This window comes from Cnephaeus nilssonii (assembly GCF_951640355.1).
Source record: "Cnephaeus nilssonii genome assembly, chromosome: 1".
In the NCBI taxonomy this organism is placed as follows: Eukaryota; Metazoa; Chordata; class Mammalia; order Chiroptera; family Vespertilionidae; genus Cnephaeus; species Cnephaeus nilssonii.
This window is the reverse complement of record NC_137072.1, coordinates 54,593,706-54,617,053: the sequence shown is the minus strand read 5'-3', so window position 1 is coordinate 54,617,053 and position 23,348 is coordinate 54,593,706. Positions and strand designations below refer to the sequence as shown.

The window sequence follows — 23,348 nt, the reverse complement described above, 5'->3', positions numbered from 1 at the left end:
ATTATTTATCTAAGCATGAACCGTGTTTTAGTTCCATGTAATTCAACAGGAATCAAGTCAAGGTTTATTTATCACATTTCTCTTTGCAATGCATGAAAGATCACCAAATACTAACCAAACTGATTCAAACTTCTGGCCACAGAATAACTCAACTTTCAGTTTTACTAACTGAAAGGACAGTATGACGACATGCTAAAGTAGTAAGTGGATCCGAAGTAGTAGTCCAAATGCAATGGAAAACTTACCAGAGGTTTCATCTACTCTCTCATCTACTATGTGGTCCTTCTGATGAACCCACTCACTATTGCACTTGAAGTAGATCTGGGTGGCGGGGCTGGCTTTACAGTACAGGTTCACAGGCTTGTTCTTCACAATATAAGCTTCTTCAGGCTCGATCAGGAAGTGTGGCAAAGGTTCCGGGGGGTCAGATGGAAAAGTTTCTGGCAGTTCATGAAAAAAGTCGTCGTCTGGTAAAACAAGAAGAAAGTAGAAAATGTTCAAAACATAGTAATTACCTGCATTTTACTTGCCACCCACTTAAAAATAATGCCTTGTAATCTAAGCAATGTGAATGACTGCTATGCACAGGCAGTACGCTAGGTCTGTTGACTGGTTACTCAATTAAGGATTTAGATTATTCTCACTTTTAGGCATGACAGAACTCAACATCAGGGAGAATAAATGTCGTGCCCTGAGCACAAAGGTAGAAAATAGCCGAAGTGCCATCAGGACCCAGGTTTGTCTTCCTCTAAAACTGTGATCTTCCAGATGTAGGACTACACCTCCCACTGTACAGTGCTACCCTTGAGAGTTGAAAAAAGCAAAAGCAAATTTTGAAAAATTCTTTTGAAAAGTACAAGGTTCATAGGTAAATCTTTGCAAGGAGCTGAGAAGGAATATTAGAAACATGAATTAAGGATAAAAATCTACCATTATTTTAAAAAATGCACCACATGAAATATTCATTCATTCAACCACAAATATTTATTGAGTTCAGAATTATGCTAAGTACTAGAAATATAGATGATAACTTCAACTCAGGCAAGGAGAGCCACAATGGAGCCTAGAATCTAGCAATACTGTTTGATCTTATTTTGAAACTACACCTCAAATGTCATATGTGTTATATGAGTAGTCAAACATATTTTCATTATATTACTAAACTAGTAGCCCATTTGCAGGATTCAATCCTGCAAGCAGCCGCTTCGGCCGCGTGCACTGCCGCTGCCGCAGCCTTGGGGCCACCATACCTGCACCTGCGCGCCACTGCCGCCCACCGCGCTCCGCCCCGCCCCGCTCCGCCGCGCCCCGCCCTGATGGCGGGTGGCCAGTGGAAAACTGCTGCTGGCGGAAAACTGGTGCCAGCAGCCACGCAATTGGCCACCCCGAGTTCCGCCACCAGCGTCTTCCGCCTGCCGCATGGGTCCTTCCGCAGCGTTGGCCGTTTAGGCTGGCGGTAGGAGCGGGGGGGCGGGGACTCGAGTCCCTGCCCCCCGCTCCTACCGCCAGCCAATCGGCCACCCTGAGTCCCGCCCCCCGCGCCTCCAGCCGGCCCAATCGTGGGCGTAGTGGAGTGATGCAATTTGCATATTGCCTTTTTATTATGTAGGATATTATTATGAAGAACAATCATCTCATTTTTATATCACTGAAAATTTTCAAGTATATTGCTGTCACCTGCTGTTCCAACATTGATGAATAAACAAAACCTAAAAACCCTTGAGATATTTGCACACTTTAAGGTACATTTTCTTTTAATTTGGGTTATGCATAATTCCAAATTAAAAAAATAATAAAAGTGCCTTTTAAAAAGTCCTGTTACATTTTATGAAAGTGAAATAAAAAAACAGTCTTCCAGCCCGGCCAGTGTGGCTCAGTGGATTGAGTGTCATCCCATGCACCAAGAGATCATTGGCTTGATTCCCGATCAGAGCACATGCCTGGGTTGTGGGCTCGTTCCCCAATAGGGGACATGCATGAGGTAGCAACTGATGTTTCCCATCAATGTTTCTCTCTCTCTCTCTCCCTCTCCTTTACTCTCTCTCTAAAATCAATAAAAACATATTTTTTTAGAAAAGTCTTCCCATACACTATAAATAAGTTAAGCCTGATAATTCTCTTCCTATGAGGGACAGAGGAGACTAAATTTATTATTAATTCTCTATGTTGATTAAGCACCCCAGGCTAATATGTAAATTTAAAACTCCAAGGTCAAAATTAAAATTTTTTATAAGTCCTATAAAGTATGTATATTCAGTAGCAAATAGAGGGTATGGTATTGGTAGTTAAAGACTGATTGCTCAGATGTTACCTTGAAACTCATTTCATCGGTCACTCAGTTGTTGACCAGTTTTGGCAGACAGCCATTGACTATGTGGATGTTTGTCCACTAAGGACCCTGGCCTGGGACTTTTCATGTAGGTCATGGGATAGCTGTCAATCAGTAATTCATCCGGTCTTTGCCTATTTGTTTGGCAGTAAAAATTGGCTTTACTTGCATCACACACAAAACTAGCTTTCAAAGCTGCTCTACAATGATAAATTCCTGACACTGGCTGTCAATGACATTTCCTGTGGCTAGCTTCCTTTCTCACTTTATTTTTTTAATTTGCTTTCTGTAGGCAGAGCATCATTTCTGGTTTTTCTATTGTTCAACAGCAGGATCCAAACTGTCAGGGAACCAGAGGATAACTTTGCCTCTGTCAATTTCAGCTTCTTTAGTCAATATGCAAGAACACTCAAAACTGCTTAAATAAACAATAGTTCAGAAAGGCATAGGAATGGGGAATTGAGGTATTCGATCCATCAGCACGGAGCTGATGTCTTGAAGGCATTGTTCAATTTTTTTCTTTTGAGGCACTTCCTGTTATATGTAATGACAGACTGCAGATAATCAATAAAGCTTCATAAAATATCAGACTCAAATGCTGTAAAATGTTAGCTATTGGTTTTAATTATTGTTCATGAAGGCAGAGGGTCAATTGTATTTATTTTTATTATTGGTGTATATTCAGACACACAAGAACTTGCACATGCCTTTCATAACAATATATTTATTTAGGTATGCAAAATATAAAAAGCCTTCCAAGTCATTGATTTAGAAGGTGAGACTTGTTCCTTTAGAAGGAATGATGATTATAAGACATCTGAAGGTTATATATTTCCTTACTGTATTCAATAATGTAACAAAAGTACTTATACATTTACATTCTACAGAAAGATAGAGAGGCACTAAACATTGATTACCCTGCCTTGCCAAAGCATGTATTTCTTTTTTCTGATTATTTACTGTAAACTACTGTGAGGCCTAAGAGAAGCTGAGGAAGTCACACATGTCTTCAAGTCAAAAGAGACACTGTTAAGTTCAGGGGGGAAAAAGTAATTATTCAATAATGTACTTTAAAAAAATATATGGACAAACTAACTTCGTATTTCCTTAATTTGGGGTTTTAAGACATGAGGATTACTACAAATAAAGAAAAATAATTTCTATGTCTTGGTTCGAGGCTTTATAAAGTGTTGATTTTTCAATATGCTTAATAACATTTAAGGTGCAAGTTATAATAGGAATTATTTCTATCATTTGAAATGTTTTCATCATATGGTAAATCCAGTGTTTCTTTTGCATATCATTCTAGCTCTGTAGGAATCTCATTCTTAAATTTGATCTAGAAAGATACTTTAACTAACCACAGCATATGAGTTTATTAATGTTTCTCATAACATGCATACAGTTTATTTAAGTCTATGCTCTAGATCCGTGGTCGGCAAACTGCGACTCGCGAGCCACATGCAGCTCTTTGGCCCCTTGAGTGTGGCTCTTCCACAAAATACCACGGCCTGGGCGAGTCTATTTTGAGAAGTGGTGTTAGAAGAAGTTTAAGTTTAAAAAATTTGGCTCTCAAAAGAAATTTCAATCGTTGTATTGTTGATATTTGGCTCTGTTGACTAATGAGTTTGCCGACCACTGCTCTAGATGAATATGGCACATAATTTCTAGTACTCAATTCAGGTGTTGGGAATGACATTTATGAAGATAATTTTTGAGATTCTGTGTCAGTAAGGTATGAATAGTGGGAAAGATATAACAAAATGCAAATGGGCCATTGAGGAATCCCTCACTTCTCCATTCACCACTGTTAGCCTGGGTACCATGCCCAACCATGGAAATCGGCCCAGATAACTGCTCCCTGGCCATCAGGTTAAGCCTGCTAAGAGGACACTTTCCTTGCTCTAGACCAGTGGTTCTCAACCTTTCTAATGCCTCGACCCTTTAATACAGTTCCTCATGTTGTGGTGACCCCCAACCATAAAATTATTTTCGTTGCTACTTCATAACTGTAATTTTGCTACTGTTATGAATCGGAATGTAAATATTTGTATTTTACGATGGTCTTAGGCTCTACAGCAGTGGTTCTCAACCTGTGGGTCGAGAACCGCTAGCAGGGTCACCTAAGACCATTGGAAAACACAGATATTTACGTTACGATTCATAACAGTAGCAAAATTACAGTTATGAAGTAGCAACGAAAATAATTTTATGGTTGGGGGTCACCACAACATGAGTAACTGTATTAAAGGGTCGCGGCATTAAAAAGGTTGAGAACCACTGCTCTAGACAAACATGGTGTCAGCATTAAATTTAAAATAAAATGGTATTTCAGAAATTGTCTTTTTATGAAATGTACTCTGGATTTTTTTTCTAGAGTAAGTTTTAAAAATCAAACAAGCAACCCAATTCTCTTCAACTGAACATATAAAGGAAAACTTCTGAGTATTTAAATAACCAGCATGGTTACATATATATGTATTTAACAAGGAAAAAATGATCCTAGCTAAATACCATGTGTATTTAGCAAGAAAAATAGGACCATGTACAAATTCCTCTTCAGGGACATTTAGTTCCTCTGCACTATGCATTTGCCTCGCACATATGTGGAAGAATCTACTTCTCAGTTTTTGCAGCCAGTTTTATGAAACTATTCCCAATTTTCAAAAGCCAGGACTATATAGAAACAAGTGCTTAACACTAGAATAAATGCTCTTTGAAGGCGGGGACTATGTTGTTTTCATGTTTACTTTCCATAAGTCTGGCATAGTACCAGGCACATTACAGGAGGTCAATAAACATCTTATAGAAGCATAAATATTATGACAACTTTGATCATTCCTAAAAGATTCACAAGGTATTTTAGAGCTTAGAATACCTCAAATTCAGTTACAAATATAGTGTTGTAAAAATAACATCTACAAACTAACTGGCTGCAAAATTTGTGTGGCCCATTGCAGAGTGAAAATCTGGAAAACCTTGTTAAAAATGTATTAAGAATTCAGAGCTAATGATGGCAGAGCATTAAACCAAGCCCAGGTCCTGGGTGACAGGACGGGCCCCACAGCCAGGAAGCTAGCTCTGTCTGCAATGTCAGTTACTGTGCGTTCTACTTCACGGGATGTCTGAGAAATGACATTACATCTCTGTTAGTGAATATTCGTTTTGGAATGCATTTGGTGTTTCTCAGCTTCTTAATGGTGATTAGATGTTTTCTGGAAGAAGACATGGCTTTTCAAATTATAAAACTGAGACTCCAATCAATTCTCTAAGCACGTGTGTCTGCAATGGTGTGCAAGTGAAAGCGTGCAGTTTTATCTTTTCATGTTTTCCTTTTGGACGTACCCCAGTGCCCATCTTGAGCCTGATCCAAAACAAGGAAATCCCTGCCCCACTGAGGGAAACTCTGTCAAGTCACTAGGGGACGATAATACAAGGGATAATGAGCTTGGAGAGTCTTCTTTGAGCTGGTAGACTGTTCACTGAGATCAGTTCCTAGCATGCACTTCATTTTATTATACAAGTAAGCCAACTTTCTGATATTATTAAGGTCATGCTGAAAACCTGGATGCTATGAAATAATGATTTAATTTTTCAGTAGGGAGAACATTGAGTGCTTCCTCTTACTACTTTATTTCTTAACTAGAGGCCCGGTGCACGGAGGGGGGTTGTCCCTCAGCCCAGCCTGTACCCTCTCCAATATGGGACCCCTCGAGGGATGTCCGACTGCCCGTTTAGGCCAGATCCAGGTGGGCAGTCGGATCCCTACTGCTTGCCTGCCTGCCTTCCTGATTGCCCTTAACCGCTTCTGCCTGCCAGCCTGATCAACCCCTAACCACTCTGCTGCCAGCCTGTTTGCCCCCAACTTCCATCCTCTGCCGGCCTGGTCACCCCTAACTGCCCTCTCCTGCAGGGTTGATCACCTCCAACTTCCCTCCCTTGCAGGCCTGGTCCTTCTCAACTGCCCTCCCTTGCAGGCTGGGTGCCTTCCAACTGCCCTCTCCTGCTGGCCATCTTATGGTGGCCATCTTGTGTCCACATGGGGGCAGGATCTTTGACCACATGAGGGTAGCTATATTGTGTGTTGCAGTGATGATCAATCTGCATATTACTCTTTTATTAGATAGGATAGAGGCCTGGTACAGGGGTGGGGGCCAGCTGGTTTGCCCTGAAGGGTGTCCCGGATCAGGTGGGGGCTCCCTTGGGGCGTGGGGCGGCCTGAGTGAGGGGCCTGTGGTGGTTTGCAGGCCGGCCACACCCCCTGGCAACCCAAGCGGAGGCCCTGGTATCTGGAATTTATTTTCCTTCTACAACTGAAACTTTGTAGCCTGGAGCGGAGCCAAGCCTGGGGCTCCGTCAGAGGCCGGCAGCCATTTCTGTTGGGGTTATAATTGAAACTTTGTTGCCTTAAGCGGGTGGGCCCCGCCAGGGTGTGCGGAAAGCTTTGCTTCCCCTGCTGCTGGTGGCAACCCTGGCCTGCTCTCTCAAGCTCCATTCTGCCGCCATTTGTTTGAATTTGTTTACCTTCTATAATTGAAACTTTGTAGCTTGAGTGGAGGCTTAGGCCTGGCAAGGGCAGGCGGAAAGCTTGGCTTCCTCTGTTACCTAGGAAACCTTACTCTCTGTGGCTTTAGCCATCTTGGTTTGGGTTAATTTGCATGCTCGCTCTGATTGGATGGTGGGCGTGGCTTGTCGGCGTGGCTTGTGGGTGTATTGGAGATATGGTCAATTTGCATATTTGTCTATTATTAGGTAGGATAAAAATATCTGAAGAGGTTCCTGAAGTCTTCGGGTGATCATAGGAACTCAATGTGTAAGTAACAACCTCAGAAACTCATTTCTGGTAACACGCCACAGTTATTCCAAATCTTTATGGTGTATAAAGGCACACCCAGATGCTGTCATTGACTACATGATGCTATTTGGGCAAAATGACTGATTAATTACATTGCTAAATACATTTTCTACACGAAGTTCATTCAAGTTAACAAAATAAAATTTTCTGAGTTGGCTTTGTGTTGTACTTTGAATTCAGTATTAACTTCACGCTATCATTGTCTTTTTGATTTAGATATAATATAATTATTCATTTTGCTCTCCTGTAATACTTGACTTAATTTCCTACTTTCTACTATTACTCAATAGTGCTATAGGCATTCTAATCTAGAAATCAGGTAAATCTCAGTATTTCCTTTCTCTGTTATCGCACACAGCCTTTTGTTTGGTCATTTATATACAAGAAAATAAAGCTTTGCACCCTGTATTATTTTTATAGACTTTCATTGCACCTAATTCTCAACAGGAAAATATTGTGCTAGGCACATCAATCTAGGAAGCTTTGGTTGCTGGTTTTATTGCTATATATCAAGCCTTAATTTTCATCAACTTAATACATAAGTTTCTGTATTTCAGAATCATAAGACTTAAACTATTATTGCTTATATCATAAAATATAGGACTATTATCTCTTTGTCAGAGACCTGAAACATATTCTGCTGAAATGGAATTTACTTCCAAATGATTCAAGAGCAATTTAAAATGAATGACTGCAAAGCTAATTTTATCTGCATTTGGCTGCCCATCCATCAGAGAGATAATTCATGATATATTACAACAAAAGGCAGCTGGAATTAACTATTTGAATGAGACTCCAGCTTATTTTTTAATATTTTGATTAAAATATCCTTTGGAAGCCAAAGACTATGGTCTATATTTCAAGCAACATATTAATGGATTCATCATTTAAATTTAAGTAGCTGAATATATAATGCCTTAAATGTATTGTGCAATTTGGAGATACTGAATAATTTCCAACTCCACAAGAAAAAAACTTTTCTTCTTTTAAAGACACACTTTCTAAGCCATGTCCATACACTATTCACAGTGACATGAAGTCAACATGCTATCTGACATGAACTTACCCATGAAACAGAGGTACCTCCTTCTGTCTCAGTTTCTCCTTCTGCCCCAGTTTAGGACTTTATGATCTCTGACTTTTACTAATATAACATTTTTCTATGGTTTTCCTGCATACCCTCTCTACTTCTGCCATGTGTATATATTGTGCTCTTAGAAAAGTTTTTCAACAATTTATTTACTCTCTCCCTCAAGTAATTTAATAAATACAATATAAAGCAAGATGGCAATATTTTTTTTTCTTTCAGATTAGCTCAAAAATATTGAATGATTGATGCGGGGTTAAGGTAATGTGAACTTCTATATACTGGCTATGGTGTAAATTGGTATTATAGTAGAGATCATTTGACAATATAAATAAAAATTAAATCTCTGCATATCTCCAAATTGATTATCCTCCTTCTTGGAATTAACAGACACAATGACATACACACACACACACAAACATACACACACACACACAAGTACACACACACATACAAAGATGCTCATTGCAGCATTATTTATTTAAAAAATAAGTGTAACATAATAACAAAAGGCAATTGGAATTAACTACTTGAATGAAACTGAGAACAACTAAAAATCACCTGAGGAATGGTTAGATAATTATTTGTAACTAGAGGCCAGGTGCACAAAATTCGTGTGTGTGTGGGGGGGGTGTCCCTCAACCTGGCCTACACCTTCTAGTAATCCAGGACCGCTGGCTCCTAAATGCTTGCCTGCCTGCCTGATCACCCCTAACCACTCTGCCCACCTGATCGCCCCTAACCACTATGCCTGCCTGCCTGATCACCCATAACCACTTTGCCCGCCTGCCTGATCACCCCTAACCACTTGCCTGCCTGCCTGCCTGCCTGCCTGATTGCCCTTAACCGCCTCTGCCTCGGCCCTTGCCGCCACGGCTTCGTCAGAAAGCACGTCCGGAGTGATGTCCGGAAGGTCGTTCAGCTGTCCGGTCTAATTAGCATACTAAACTTTTATTATTATAGATATGTCCTCCCTAGAGAATACTGTTTCAACAGTAAAAATAAGGAAGCAGATTTTTTTATGTATAAAATCAGAAGGACAACCATTATTACTAAGCAAATAAAGCAAGTTCTTAGCCAATCTGTATTAAAATGATGCCACTCTTTGTAAAGCAAGGAAGGAAGATGAAGAAAGGAAGGAAAAGGGGAGAAAGGAAGAAAAGAGAAAAGAAGCATGTTAGTGTGTTTGTGTGTGTGTGTAAACGGCTGCTTCAATAAGTCACAAGAAGTGTAAGGTAAAGCCTACAAGCTGCACACACAGAAATATTAACAGGAATTACTTCTGGGAAGAGGACTTGAAGGCCTTAAGGGGAAACTTTACCTTCTATTTGAACTAGGTTTTACAAATGCCACATCATCCCCCCCCCCAAATACTTTTCTATATACTTAATGTATTTTTTTAGTTTTTATTCAAATTAAGAAAATTAAATAATCCCATGTGCAAGCGATTGCTTCAGTCTAGAATAACCTCTTCAGGTTTCTTCACTAAATTAGACCTACACAAATCAATTATACTGACACTATAAAGCTTTACATGATGTCTCCATTAAAACTCATTACTTGTAGCTATATAGTATTTATTTCATTCTACCTGGTTTACTTCATTTTCCTCTTATTTTCCATTGCCCTAATGTTCCTATCTCTGTGACCTCTGACTTTGAACTAAAATAGTTTACTATCTTTCTTATATTTTGTTCAAAAACAAAATATTTGTTGACTGCCTTTTATATGCTAGAACTGTCTGTCACTGCTTTGGTAGTTGAAACTGCACTTTGTCTCTCAGTGAAGTATTTTTACTTATAAAAAAATGAAATAAAAGACATTACATTTATGATAATCTAAACTTATATAAAAATTGGTCTATTAGTCTAATTATGTAAAGAAGATGTTTATAATTTACTAGAGGCCCAGTGCATGGATCGGTGCATGACCGGTTGTTATGACATGCACTGACCACCGGGGGGAGATGTTCAATGCAGGAGCTGCACCCTGGTGGTCAGTGCGCTCCCACAGGGGGAGCGCTGCTCAGCCAGAAGCTGGGCTCATGACTAGTGAGTGCAGCGGCGGTGGTGGGAGCCTCTCCTGCCTCCATGGCAGTGCTAAGGATGTCTGACTGACAGCTTAGGCCCAACCCCCGAGTGCAAGAATTTTGTTCACTGAGCTTCTAGATTAGTACTTGACATTCACCTTAAAGTGCTTTAATTTTAGGATATTAGAAAGGTTTGCTAAGATGTGTAGAGACTTACATAGTGAGTTAAGGAAAAGTTATTACCATTTTCTTACTCTCTATTAATAGTTAGAGCTACAAATCCTGTACTCTTATTATGAACTTCAGGAATCTGAAGAACAAAACAAGTTCAGAAGAAAATTATAAAAATTAAGCAATTATCAATAGATCAATAAGACAACATAAAATTAGGGGTAACTCTTTCTAGTTAACTAAAAGAATTATTTATAGTTTAAGAGAATCAAAGATTTGAAAATTCAATATTATAATATATTCACAGGACACATGCTGATCTCTTTCATAGGAAACTCTGTGATGGTCAGTTTCATGTGCCAACTTGGCCAGGAACACATTCCCTGGTTATTCAAGCACACACTAATCTAGGTGTTGCTGTGGAGGTATTTTGTGCATGTGATTAAGTCCATAATTGGTATGTTAAGCACAATAAGCCAGTCAGAGAAAGACAAGTATCACATGATCTCACTCATATGTGGAATCTAATGAACAAGATAAACTGATGAATAAAATAGATGCAGAGACATAGAAGCATGGAACAGACTGTGGATTCTCAGAGGGAAGGCAAGGATGGGTGAGCGGGAGGAGAAAGATTAAAGAATTTATATGCATGACCCATGTTTGGGGGACAGGTGTGAGGTGGAGGGGATCAATGGGGAAAACGGGACATCTGTAATACTTTCAATAAAGATAAATTACAAAAAAAAAACAACTGAAAAAAAAAAAAAGACATTATCCGAGATAGTCTGGGTGTGTCTCATTCCAGAAGTTGAAAGGCCAGATCAGTGTTTGATTGAATAAACAGCAACAGTAGCCTCGCCAAGTTAAAAGTGCCATCATACTTCCTACAAGTTCATAGCCATCCCGTTTCTTAACTCTTGCTCATGCTTCAGATATCAAACAGCCCTTCCTCTAAATGCCTCCCCCCTCAAAGTCCTGGACATTAGCCCCTGTTATCATCTTCCATTACTCTCTACTCTTCTTGTTTATATTTCTCCCCCACTGCAAGGCAAATTCAGAACATTAAAAACAATGTTTATCTTATTAATTTCTGCATTACTGATATGTAGTCCAGTGTCAGGCATGGATTTTACGTTTCTTTTTCTTTCCATTTGAATTGCTATTCCTAACGAAGTGCTATACAATAGGATAGAAGTATATAGGAATTACTCTATCAATAGAAATCACGAGAAGAAATCTTTGGCCCTGGCTGGTGTGGCTCAGTGTGTTGAGCAGCATTCAGTACACCGGAAGATCTTGGGTTTGATTCTCAGTCAAGGCACATATCCAGGTTGGAGGTTCATCTCCCAGCATCTGTCTATATTTCTCTCTCACATGGATGTTTCTCTCTCTCTCCCTCTGCCCCTTCCTCTCTCTCTAAGATAAAAAAAAAGAAATCTTTGCACAAAATACAATAGAAACATACATTTTAAAAAGGTGGTCCTTCAGTACTTATAAGTACAGAACCAGTTCCCACATTTAAAAAACAACAACAATTTACAACTATCTTCTACACAAGTATTAATACCATATATCATAAGGTGTGCACTGCCTTGGATTAAGAATATCCCCTCAGTAAATAATGAGTTTAATTTAAAACATGTTGTGAGTGGGAAATAATATGATGCATCTGATTACAGTGCCTCTTCAACCTCTTGGCCTCATTTGACACTTGACTTCAATGCTCCACTCCCTCCTTTTTAAAACTTTCTCCTCTCTCGGGGAGCATGCCTTAGCACTAGATTGCTTCCTGTCCCACCTCTTTGACCTTTCTCTTTCTTCTTCGCTGCTTGAATACAGTTCAACACTTACTAAGGTTCATTCCTTTAGTCTCTCCCTTGGGCATTTCATCCACAACACTAACTTCAATTATCAGACCATGTCACAGGCACAACCTTCCACTCCCCCACCCCTACTTCGTAAAACCCTCAATGTCTTTGCATTAACCATGAATGAAATCAGACTCTTTACCAAGGCCAACAAGGACCCACCTGATCTGATTGCTGCTAGCTTCTCTCTGTGTCTCATGATCTACCCTCCTGACCTTTGTTCTTCATTCTCAAGCAGACAGGCTGGTATTTACACCTTTGAACACACCAACCTCAGGGCATGTGCACTTGCTCTTCGTCCCTCTAGAAAAGATCTTCCCTCTCCTTTTGCCATTTAGGCTTTAGTTCAAGATGTCTCCTTGACAGAGTAAGATTCTTGACCACCTACTCTCAATCTCTTGGTGTTTCTCTCCAAGAACACATCATTCTATTTGATTCTGGATCACCTATCGCCATCTCTAATTAGCTTGTTCGCTAAGTTAGTTGCTTATATTCTTTTTCCATCCCACAAAACAACAGCTTTCATGGGATGGGAAATTTTATCTATTTTTTCAACACTATCCTCAGCATCAACATCAGTTGAACATATCTTCACTCTAAAGCCAGCTTGTCCTTTTTGTTCAGCTCCTTTTTTTCTGACTATATAATATCATTCTCATAGTGAAAAGCTTGAAGTACTATCTCCCCATCTGATTGAATCCATCTACTTGTACAGCATTGCATTGTCTCCCTCACCATCAACCCTTATTATCCTTTACATCATTAGAACTCAATTTGAAGCCCTTACCATTTTCATTTGGATTATTATAAGGGCCTTCTTATTGATTTGCCTTGATCCCGACTTTCCTCTCTTAATTCCATCGCTACCACTTACTATATGACCACTTCTAAATAGAAAGCGGAAACCTAACAGCTTCTGCTGGAAACCTTCAGGGCTCAACAAAACATGGCCCAAAACTGATTTTATTTTTAGCTTATTTACCACCTCTTCACCAAATCCAAATTTGGCCATCCCATAGTCCATAAGCAGTTTTTAAAATTTCCCCCACTTTTGTATATTTGCTCTGCACACGTAATGCCTTGTTCCCTATTGAACTTTAGATTTTGAATTAGTAACTTCTTAAGAATTCCCATTATTTTTCTTTGGGTATACAGTTTTATCTCACCTTTGTTTTCTCTCTTTTTAAATTTTAGACATAATTTATAAATAAAATTTCCAAATTTGTTTTTCATTAATAATCTCCATATACAAACTGCGGTTACAATATCACTTCCTGCCATCCCACTCCCCAAACCTACCTACTGTTGACACTAGTGTGCATTGTTCTGGATCTTTCTCTATACAGTTATTTATGCAGATGTGTGTGTATAAATGTATGTGGGTACATATATAGCACTAAAACTACAAATGGGATGATGCTTACTTGTTTTGTGTTGACCATTGCTTTTTTAGTTAGTTTGTTTTACTTCTCAATGAGGATATTTTTTTCTATTGTTTTTCAGAGAGAGTGGAAGGTGGGGGGGGGGGGGGGAGAGAGAGAGAGAGAGAGAGAGAGAGAGAGAGAGAGAGAGACGTGTAAGAGATATAGCCACTGACTGCTTCTTGCACACACCCCGACTATGGGCAGGGAGCAAACCTGCAACCCAGGTACATGCCCTTGACTGGGAATTGAACCTGAGACCATACGCTCTAACCACTTAGCAACACCAGCCAGGGCTTCATTACTGCTTTGTATAATAAATTATCTGCCTTACTTGATCCATCATTTGTCAGAGTTGGTGCTATGATTACTATGTGCCAACCACTATCCTACAACGTTTAGTTTAAGCTAACATCCAATGTTTAAAAAAAACAAACCCAAAGCCACTGTAACTTTATGGTTTTGGTAATGTTGCATGACACCAAAATGTCTGCAGATGTTTTCTAACAAAGATGAACATCAGAGCCTTTATTAAAAATCATATCTTTAGCTGCTGGATCCCTGTGCATAGTTTCCATGTGGCATGTGATAAAATTCATACTTTGTGATTTTGCTGGGAAAGGATTAAAGGATTAATTCTTCTTGAGTGAGGGTACTGATTATGAACCAGTATTTCCATTTTTTATCCTTTTTGATGGAGCAAATTTCATTCTTCCAAAATTTACTGTTTTGAAGGATAACTACCCAGTATCATGAAGATGGGAAGGGACTGAATCACCTCAATGTACCACCACAAGATGCAGGGATGGCTAATGTGTCACATTTTCAGGTCCCTGCCACTGGGAGTCACACCAGCTGACACTGGGTCACAAAATGATTAAACCTGAAGGCAGCACCCTCCTTCTCCACGTGAGACTTCACTTCTCCTTGACACTTTCCTCCTGAAATCCCTTTAGGCGCCTGGCCTTTTCTCCCTGCGTTAACCCCCACAACTAATTAAAACTGGACAGTCTTTGGTGAAAACAGTTTTCTTTCAAAGTGTTCATTCAAAGTTCCCCCGCAGGCATTCTTTGTCACTTCGGCCTCACCTGCTATTTTTACATGAAGTTGAAAGAGATGAACTATTTTTATAAGATAAAAAAATCTCCCAGGACCTAAGTCTACCTTAATGTTTCGGATAAAGACTAGATTTTGAAATATGACAACAAATGCTTCAGCATTTCTAGAAGTTTACAAGTAAACAAAAAGTTCCAAAGACTCTGGTCTCACTAAAGACAGCTAAACTTTAAAAAATGTATTCTTACATTAAGAACTATAATTAAATCCTGCAAGGACATCAAAAAGAGAATTAAGTAACCAGTGTAGCAGAACTGATTCCTAATAAGTTTCTTTTGGGAATCATATTGAACTTCAGAATTGAGCAGCAATTGTAATATTGTCAATTTAGAAAAGACAAAAATGAAGATCAAAGGAAATAAGGAAATAAGTCTGGGAATGTGGCACCACTTAGGTTTTTTTTTTTTTTAATTGAGATAAAATTAAATTTGCCAAGTTGCTAGTACCATGTTTTACAAATAAACAGAAAATATTCATTTTATTTGGTTCGAAAATGTAAAGATGGAGAGTGTAACTTTTGTTGTTGATCAGAGGGCTCAGCTCCAGGGCTAAAGAGTGAATGAGATGTACTGATAGGCTCTATCTACCTTCTCCCGGTTAAAGCCAGAGAAGTGTTTCTCAGTTCAGCAATTGCTATCTGTACAGTTTCTAAGAAGAGGTAAGGGAAGATTTCTATATAAAACTGTTTTTCTACATTGTTTAATGATATTATATTGGGATTTCATTTTTCAGCTACATGAGGAATGCAACTTTTTCAAAATGGAAAGTGTGTTTTTTGCTGTTTTCTTTTTTTGTTTTTATTGATTTAAGAGAGGAAGGAAGAGGGAGAGAGTGATAGAAACATCCATGATGAGAGAGAATCACTGATCAGCTGCCTCCTGCACAACCCCTTCCAGGGATCTAGCCCACAACCTTGGCATATGCCTTTGACTGGAATCGAACCCAAGACCCTTCATTTGACGGGCCAATGCTCTAACCACTGAGCAAACATGCTAGGACAGTATGCAACTTTTTTATAATAAGCTCCCTATGTTTTTCATAGATGAAAACACGAGTTTTGATAGTTTGAGTGTGAAAGGAATCCAGGTTCTTCTGGCTTTGTGATTCTGAGAACGCTATAGGTGATGCTGCCTCCTCAGCATGAAAACTTGTTTGTGAAGGCAATTTTCTTATAGTGCTATTGTTAGAAAAAGCATTTAAACAATAAATACTTGAAAAGCACTTACAAAATGCCAGGTATCCCATTAAGTACTTCATAATTTATTCCCTCCTTTAATTCTCACAACAGAAAATTTCATTATCTCATTGTAAAGATGAAAAAACAGAGGAACAGAGAGGCCAGTTAACTGCTCAAGGTCCACACAGCTAATAAGGAGCAGAAATTTCTTTTGACTATCACTCAACACACAGATTAGAGAACCACCTGATGAATAAGCAGCTCTGTGGAGTTTCTCAAGGTGGTACCAACATCTATTTATTAGCTCCAGGTCAAAATGAGTAATACACAGATGCTAATTTTTCAATATATAATTTTGTACAACCTGTATGTGCTATACTCTTCAGAGATCACAGCGGTATGTTCTCATTGCCCTTTTACTTGGTTTACTTTCTAACTTATTAAGCCTCCATATTCCTAATAACTGCTAAAGCAGTTACCTGTAGAAGCTAGCCTCTAAGTCTCTAAGAAAAAAGAGACTTAGCAATTCATTGTTCCCTATATGGAGGGGGACAATCAAATAGGAGTGACACGAATATGTGTAAGCAATCTGAAAACTGCTAACTGACTCCCAGAATAAGGTATTAGCACTGTTTAAATTATTGTCATGCAAGTAATAACAAGCTAAGACAATGTGCAAAAAGGATGTAAGGAAAGTATTCTAAGATACGCAATACAACTCAACTGCAAAGTTTAACAACTTTTAGCTGTTATTTTTGACCAAAAATCTTAACTTGCATTTGAAGTGCTTCTTCAGAATACCAATGATATAAATAATGCTCATGGAGTAATATAAACTGAGACAGAGAAGGGTGGTTTGAATAAAGACAGGCACACCCAGGGTACGGCTCTGGATTTTTTTGTTATAGGAGGTGGATTTCTTCGAACAGTATCAGTTTTCCTTTCACCAAGGTCTCTGTTTTGTCAAACCTCCAAAAAGAGAAATAGGAGTTGACAATCTTTACAAATATAAAGGAGGCCAGCGGTTTGTGGCAAGGAAGAATAACAAGGTTTCCTCATGTTAAGGAGGTGTTTTATCAGAAATGCACTCAGGCCTAGAAAATCCAGGTCTCTGAGCACATGTGGTTCTTTTCAGGAATGCCTACCCTCGCTGTCTTCCCCTTCAGTAAGCTCGGGAAGCGAAGAGTCATTCTGTGAATACAGCTCGTCCATTGACATGAGCAACATATCATTTTCCAAAGTTTGAGAGAGCAATGGATTGATTTCAGGGTTCACAGCGGGGCAGGGCAAGACATACAGCTCATGTGGCTTTCGGAAACAATATCAATTCATAGAGCTGTTTCAAGGTTTCATGAAGATGTGATAAACTACTGGATTGGGTTACACGTTTCCTCCTGCAGGGACTATTTTATCCACTCCTCTCAGATAAGTCAGGCTGATTTGTTGTTTCCATGCTCTGTGTTTCTTCAAACCTACTTAAATAAGCAGGTTGATTTCAGGACCGACCCCCTAACTCCCTCTTTCTCAGTATGGGTTCAACTCAAGTTCTTGTGAAATCATTATCCTCCTCATACCTTCCAGACTGACTGCTACACAAAGTGAATCCAAAAGTAAACAAAACTGAAGGAAAATAAAACATGGTCACCAAAGGATATGCGGTTCTGTGCACATGTGGATGCAGAGTCAGGCAGCGTTCATGGAAATACAACCGATGCAGTGTGGGCTGCAAGCAGACCGAATGCCCGTGTCTCTAAAAATACACACAAGTTCCTCAGGCCAAAGTGCCACTTTACTCTCACCAAAACCAGAACCAGGTCCAAACCAAAGCAAACAAATCCTTCCAATCGTCAGGAGAGCAGAGACACAAGGAAGCTGTAAGAATTTGGTTGTTTCAGTTTTGAAATCACTGCCAGTGCTTCAGGGAAAGTTTCCACTTATATGATCTGTCAAGAAAATCCAGCTGCCTTTTTTTTCATACATTGGATAATCATGTTGAATCCTACTGAACCATAGACTCAAAAAGTATTCTTATAACTTATCCATTTACCCATGCACTGTTTCTGGTTCTTCAATATTCTCAGAGTACCATGCTACAAGCCTAAAAAATGTCCTTACTCTTAGTTACTTACAAACGTGATACTTCACAGAAATGATTGCATGAGAGATAACATGCAAAACTTACTGGACTCAATGTCAGAAGACTGATATTATCAAGACATACATCCTCTCTGAGCCTTAGTTTCATCACCTTTTAAATGGAGGATAATGTAGCAGAAACAAAACATGTTTTCTTTTTTCTTTTTGTCCATCATCCATTTCCTCTTGTTTTGTGATAGAAATATCTCCTATACTCTCAGGCCATGAGGTTCCGGTTTCCATTCAGGTCCCTAGCCTATCAGAACATTCCAATCCTGTGACCACAATTACTGGTTCAAGGTGAACACATGACCCAAGGTATTGTCATCAAATGAAACCTGGGATTTTGTCGTGATGGAAAGAAATGATTGCTGAAAGGACTGGCTGTTGGTATGGTGCTGCTATTGGCCAACTGCTGTGGGATGGAAAGAGCAAGCTTGAATGAAGCCAAGCACAGAAAGGCAGAGCTGGGATATGTAGAGAGAACGTAGTGAGGTCATCATTTGGGCAATGGGTCTGGTGGCAACTGAACTCAAATGGATCTATTTCTGGCATTTATGTTACCTGAACCACTAAATTCATTTTTTAAAAAAATTTAATCATGTTTGGTTTGGCCTTCTTTCACTTGCACCTGGATATTCCTAACTATTATAGTGAGGAGACTGAGCTGACATACCAATATGAATAATAATTTGGTAGAGTTCTTATTTAAACTCAAAAGCCAAAATCTTTGGGTTTTCAAAATATATTTGCACTTTTATTCAATTAAATGAAGCATAGGTACTCTACCAGAGCTTGGCAATTTAAAGAAGAAGAAAATATTCTACAGAAGTTTACAGGCAAGTAGGAGCACTAACATGTGTTAATAGGAAACTATAAAAAGGTAAAAACTCTGGACTCGATCACAAGCAGGGCTACCATATGACACACCTCTAGGGGGCACCGCTGACACCATAGCTCATGTACATTTCATCCCCTGTGGCACACAGAGAAACCTTAGCTCAACGACACCTCTGTCAGCTGGCAGGCTGGGCCCGCCAAACACTCGTACTAGCAAGTATTCTCAGTCTCCGTGATAGATCTTGGCTACTGCATTTTGTAGTGAACGGTTAATGGCCCACTGTCTTTGAGTTTTTAAGGAGATTTCTGGCAGACAGCTGGCACCACAGGTTTACCATTACACAAACCAGATGCCAGTCTTGGTGATCTGCCTGGGCTGTGCTATCGTTTGTGAGTGCTCAGCTGGCAGAGGCGCCCCTAAATCAAGCACGTGCAAACAACACATCGCATCTCAGGATTACAGAGGTCTCCGGGCAGCGGGAGATTCATTGAAGACCAGATTAATTATTTGGCAAAACAAGTGGACTTTTATGACTCAGAGGTCATTTACAACAACATACTTTCACACTGTCGCCTCAGCGATAATACTTCATTTTAAGTGGCAAAATCAGACTGTAAGTAAATTAGTATCCAAGTTAATCCACCAGCTGTGTGTTTTGATAGTGATTAATATGCGCCATATAAAAAGAGGCTTTGCATCTCTCTTGTTCTCAGTCACAAAAGAGAGAGAGAGGAAAAAAGGTTCTTTGATATAATGCCCCTTCTGAAGCATTGCCAAGGTAGTTCACTGTTTAATTACAGGAAAATACGCGGAGACCTTCAGGAAGACGCTGTTTTTCTTTTCTGGTGGAATGACAGCCACAGCTCCCCTGGTCACCGGCCTGAGCTCTCCTGATGCCTCCCTCTTGGGGTCAGACTCAGACTAGGCCAGCTCCCCTTCACAGGCAAGACAGGCCACCTCCCCTTCACAGGCAAGACAGGCCACCTCCCCTTCACAGGCAAGACAGCTTCACCGGGTTTGGGCTGATTGCTTTGTTTGCCTTCCATGCTGAAGCTCACTCTTCTGTAGGAAGCAGGTGTAACACCGAATGTGAACCAAGCTGGACGAACTCTTTGGATAGAGTGTAGGGCCGCCACATCCTCATGCATTCATACCCGTGTTTGCCGCAAGCTTGGGAGCATGTTCATAGTTACCTATCTCCAGCTGCTGCCCTTACCCCTGATGTGAAACTTTCTGAAATACTGAAGGTCCGGAGGCCGAAAGGGCCAGCTTTAAGCTGAGCTGGCAAAGCACACCTGTGTCCGCCTGGCTCTTGTGCTGGCGCTCAGAGGTGTGGATACTTTCAAGAGAAATTTATGGATGCGGGGACAGCGTTTGACTCTCGGTATGGCGCAATATATGGTGCAGTGAGACTGTTTCAAATACGTGCTTAAAGTGTTCCATTTTTTATTTCCCCAGGATGACTGATATTTTTATCCTACTGACGCTATGATTGTGTCTCCAGGTTTGGTTTAGCTGCTCAAAGTCTTAGAACCAAATTTGTGGAGCCGGTGAAAACTGAGTAATTCTGTGTGCTGTGTTACAGAGAAGGCGCTGGAGCTCGGCGACCCAGACCCCGGCTTGAAGGCCAGGCGACAGGTTTTGAACACGGTTCTGCCTCTTTAGCTCTGTAACTTGGGACATGTATCTTAATATTTTTTTTTCTTCATCTGTGAGGATTAAATGTTTCTACATGAAAAGAGTTTACAACAGTGCCTGGCGTTTAGTACACACTGAACAAACATGTCATCATCATCATAAATTACCATTATTGTCTTGATGATTTTCCTGCCTTACCAATTTCCTCAATGATTTATCTTACTCACTGTGGTTTATGTATTTTTCTAAGCATTGCCAAGTTCTTTTTATCGAGCACTGTACAGTATAAACAAAGCAAAATAAAACAAAACAATATACATAATTTATTGTTTTAGCTCTCTAACAGAGTTTAAAAGGATCATGCCCTAAATATCAATGCTTATGAAAAACTATTGAGAATTAAAATGAGAAGAAAGTGCAATAAGGAGACCGGTTGTCTGGGATGACCAGTCATTTCTAGGGGTCTGAGCTCCAGCATTCACCCACAGGGCAATATCTTCTTTGCTATCCTGGATTTCACTGTCATGTCCCAAGTAATTTCCCCCTCCCCAATATCTCTCCACACTAAAAAATTTCCTGAGAAGCAGTTTTTACATATTCAAAATTTTTAAATCTTCACCCCAGGCTATGTTCTTTTATTGATTTTTTTTTTAAGTAAGAAAAGATGGAAAGAGAAAAAACAACAACAACAACCATCGATGTGAGAGAGAAACATTGACCAGTTGCCTCCAGTATGAGCCCCTATTGGGGGATTGAACCCACAACCTAAGTATGTGCCCTGACCGAGAATAAAACCCATGACCTTTTGATGTATGGGATGACACTCCAACCAACTGAACCACCTGGCCAGGGCTCATAGCCAAATTTTAAGCAATCATATATGTTGTTTTTCCACTACTTGAAGACAAATTAAATGTGATCCTATGGAATATCATGAAGCAAAGCTACTAAAAACTTACTATCTGGTCCTCTCACAAAAAGAGTTTGGAATTACCTACTTTTCAAAAGAGAAAGGTATGAGTTTATGATTTTTAAGAAATGATCATTCCTCTATATTAATTCTTCTATATTAATACAATATATGCAATCTTGAAAACACTAGTCACTGTACAAATTATATTTCATGCAAAATGTACTATGAGACATGAGTCACTATATCCTTTTCTCCTAAACTTCTTGAGGAATCTAAGCAGCCAGAAGCATCCAGCAATAACAAAGAAAACACAATTACAATCCCACTCTTTTTTTTTTTGGATTCTTCTAAGTCTTGAGAAAATGCTTCATAGTCTAAAATCTCCCATTTGAATAAAAAGTCAAATCTTGAACTCATCATACAACTCATTGTAAAATATAATAAGGACCCTGGTTAACAAAGTGCTAGCTGTACATCTAATTTGAAGCCCTTGTGATCTTCTGATTAAGTCCAGTCAAACCTAACTTTGTATTTTTTAATTGTTAAACTTATTTCTGTCACATTAAACAGCAGAGCTGAACATTTAGCTTATTTTAAAATACCAATAGCTTTTCTCAATGAGGCAATTCATGCCAAAACATTTCTCTTTGTGCCCAAGTCTAATTTGCAATGATATCAAGTCTACAAGCAGCTGAAGAAAGTAAAGGGATATTATAAACCTTCAAAGGAATTTAGGAACTTACCTTTATAATGTCTAGCATTTGACTAGGCATTAACAATTCAGAAAAACTCATCACAAACTTATGCTATTTCACCTTCACTAAGACTCTGTAGATCATGCGTGGAAGGATTTACCAATCCCCGTATTACATACAGTGATATGGAGGCTCAGAAAACTTAATACTAGATCCCCCCAATTCTACCTCTGCTCAATGGCATGTCAGAACTAGAATCTGGGTCTTCTCACTTTGTCTCCAGTCCTCTTTAACACTATGCCCTGTGCCACTTCATTTGAATTTAGATGTTAGATATTCTAAACATTCTACATATTAAGTACCTGTGCTTATCCTCTAAAATTTTGATCTCTTCTGCTCACAAACCTTATTGGTTACTCCCAGAAAACTGGCATATACTGAGATTAAGTATGGTTTCCTAATAACATCAGATTTTTGGACATTACTATGTGTTATACTAATTTAATATTACCTTTGTTTGTTCTGATGTTTTTGCATAGGCTAATTTGGATGATTCATGTCCATTTTAGTTGTTTCAAGAAAATGGATTGCATGGCCTACCATACTTAGCCCATAGAAGCTCTTTAAGAAAATCTCTTTGAATTGACCAGCTTCTATCTAAGGAGACGTTTATACAATGTGTTTGAAATGGAACACAAAAAGTATATTCAGAAAATTATTTTACATTATCTTCCTAGAAATGGCTGAGAAATTCATTCTGATGAAAGACAGATACAGTGCAGTGAATAGATGCTTTCACAGAAACATTAGAGCCCATGAAAATAACACAGACACAGTCGAAATCAGCCTCTGGTGTGCTGACAGCCTGCTCAGCACAGTGTATGAATACCCCTTTCATGATTTAAAAGCATTTTGATGTCTAAAATAACATGAAATCTAGTTATCTATAATGTATGAAATTGTATAACCGAGTAGTTCAGTTGGACACTGAAGTATTTAGAAACACAAATTCAATAAGATAATAAATCTATGTTTTCTTTCACCCCTACCCTCAGAATCCAAGTAAAAC

At 39.2% G+C, this 23,348-nt stretch overlaps 1 protein-coding gene across 2 annotated transcripts in view; it reads right to left on the bottom strand.

The window, feature by feature from the left end:
- The window catches only part of UNC5C (unc-5 netrin receptor C), a 388,870-nt gene that overhangs the window by 165,341 nt on the left and 200,181 nt on the right, over positions 1-23,348 (bottom strand). The window contains exon 2 of one of the 2 annotated variants that reach the window (XM_079773660.1): positions 246-467. The exons of the other annotated variant lie outside the window; for it this stretch is intronic. Coding sequence (XP_079629786.1) covers positions 246-467 — 222 coding nt within the window. The remainder of the gene's footprint in view (positions 1-245; positions 468-23,348) is intronic. 2 annotated transcript variants of the gene reach the window in all.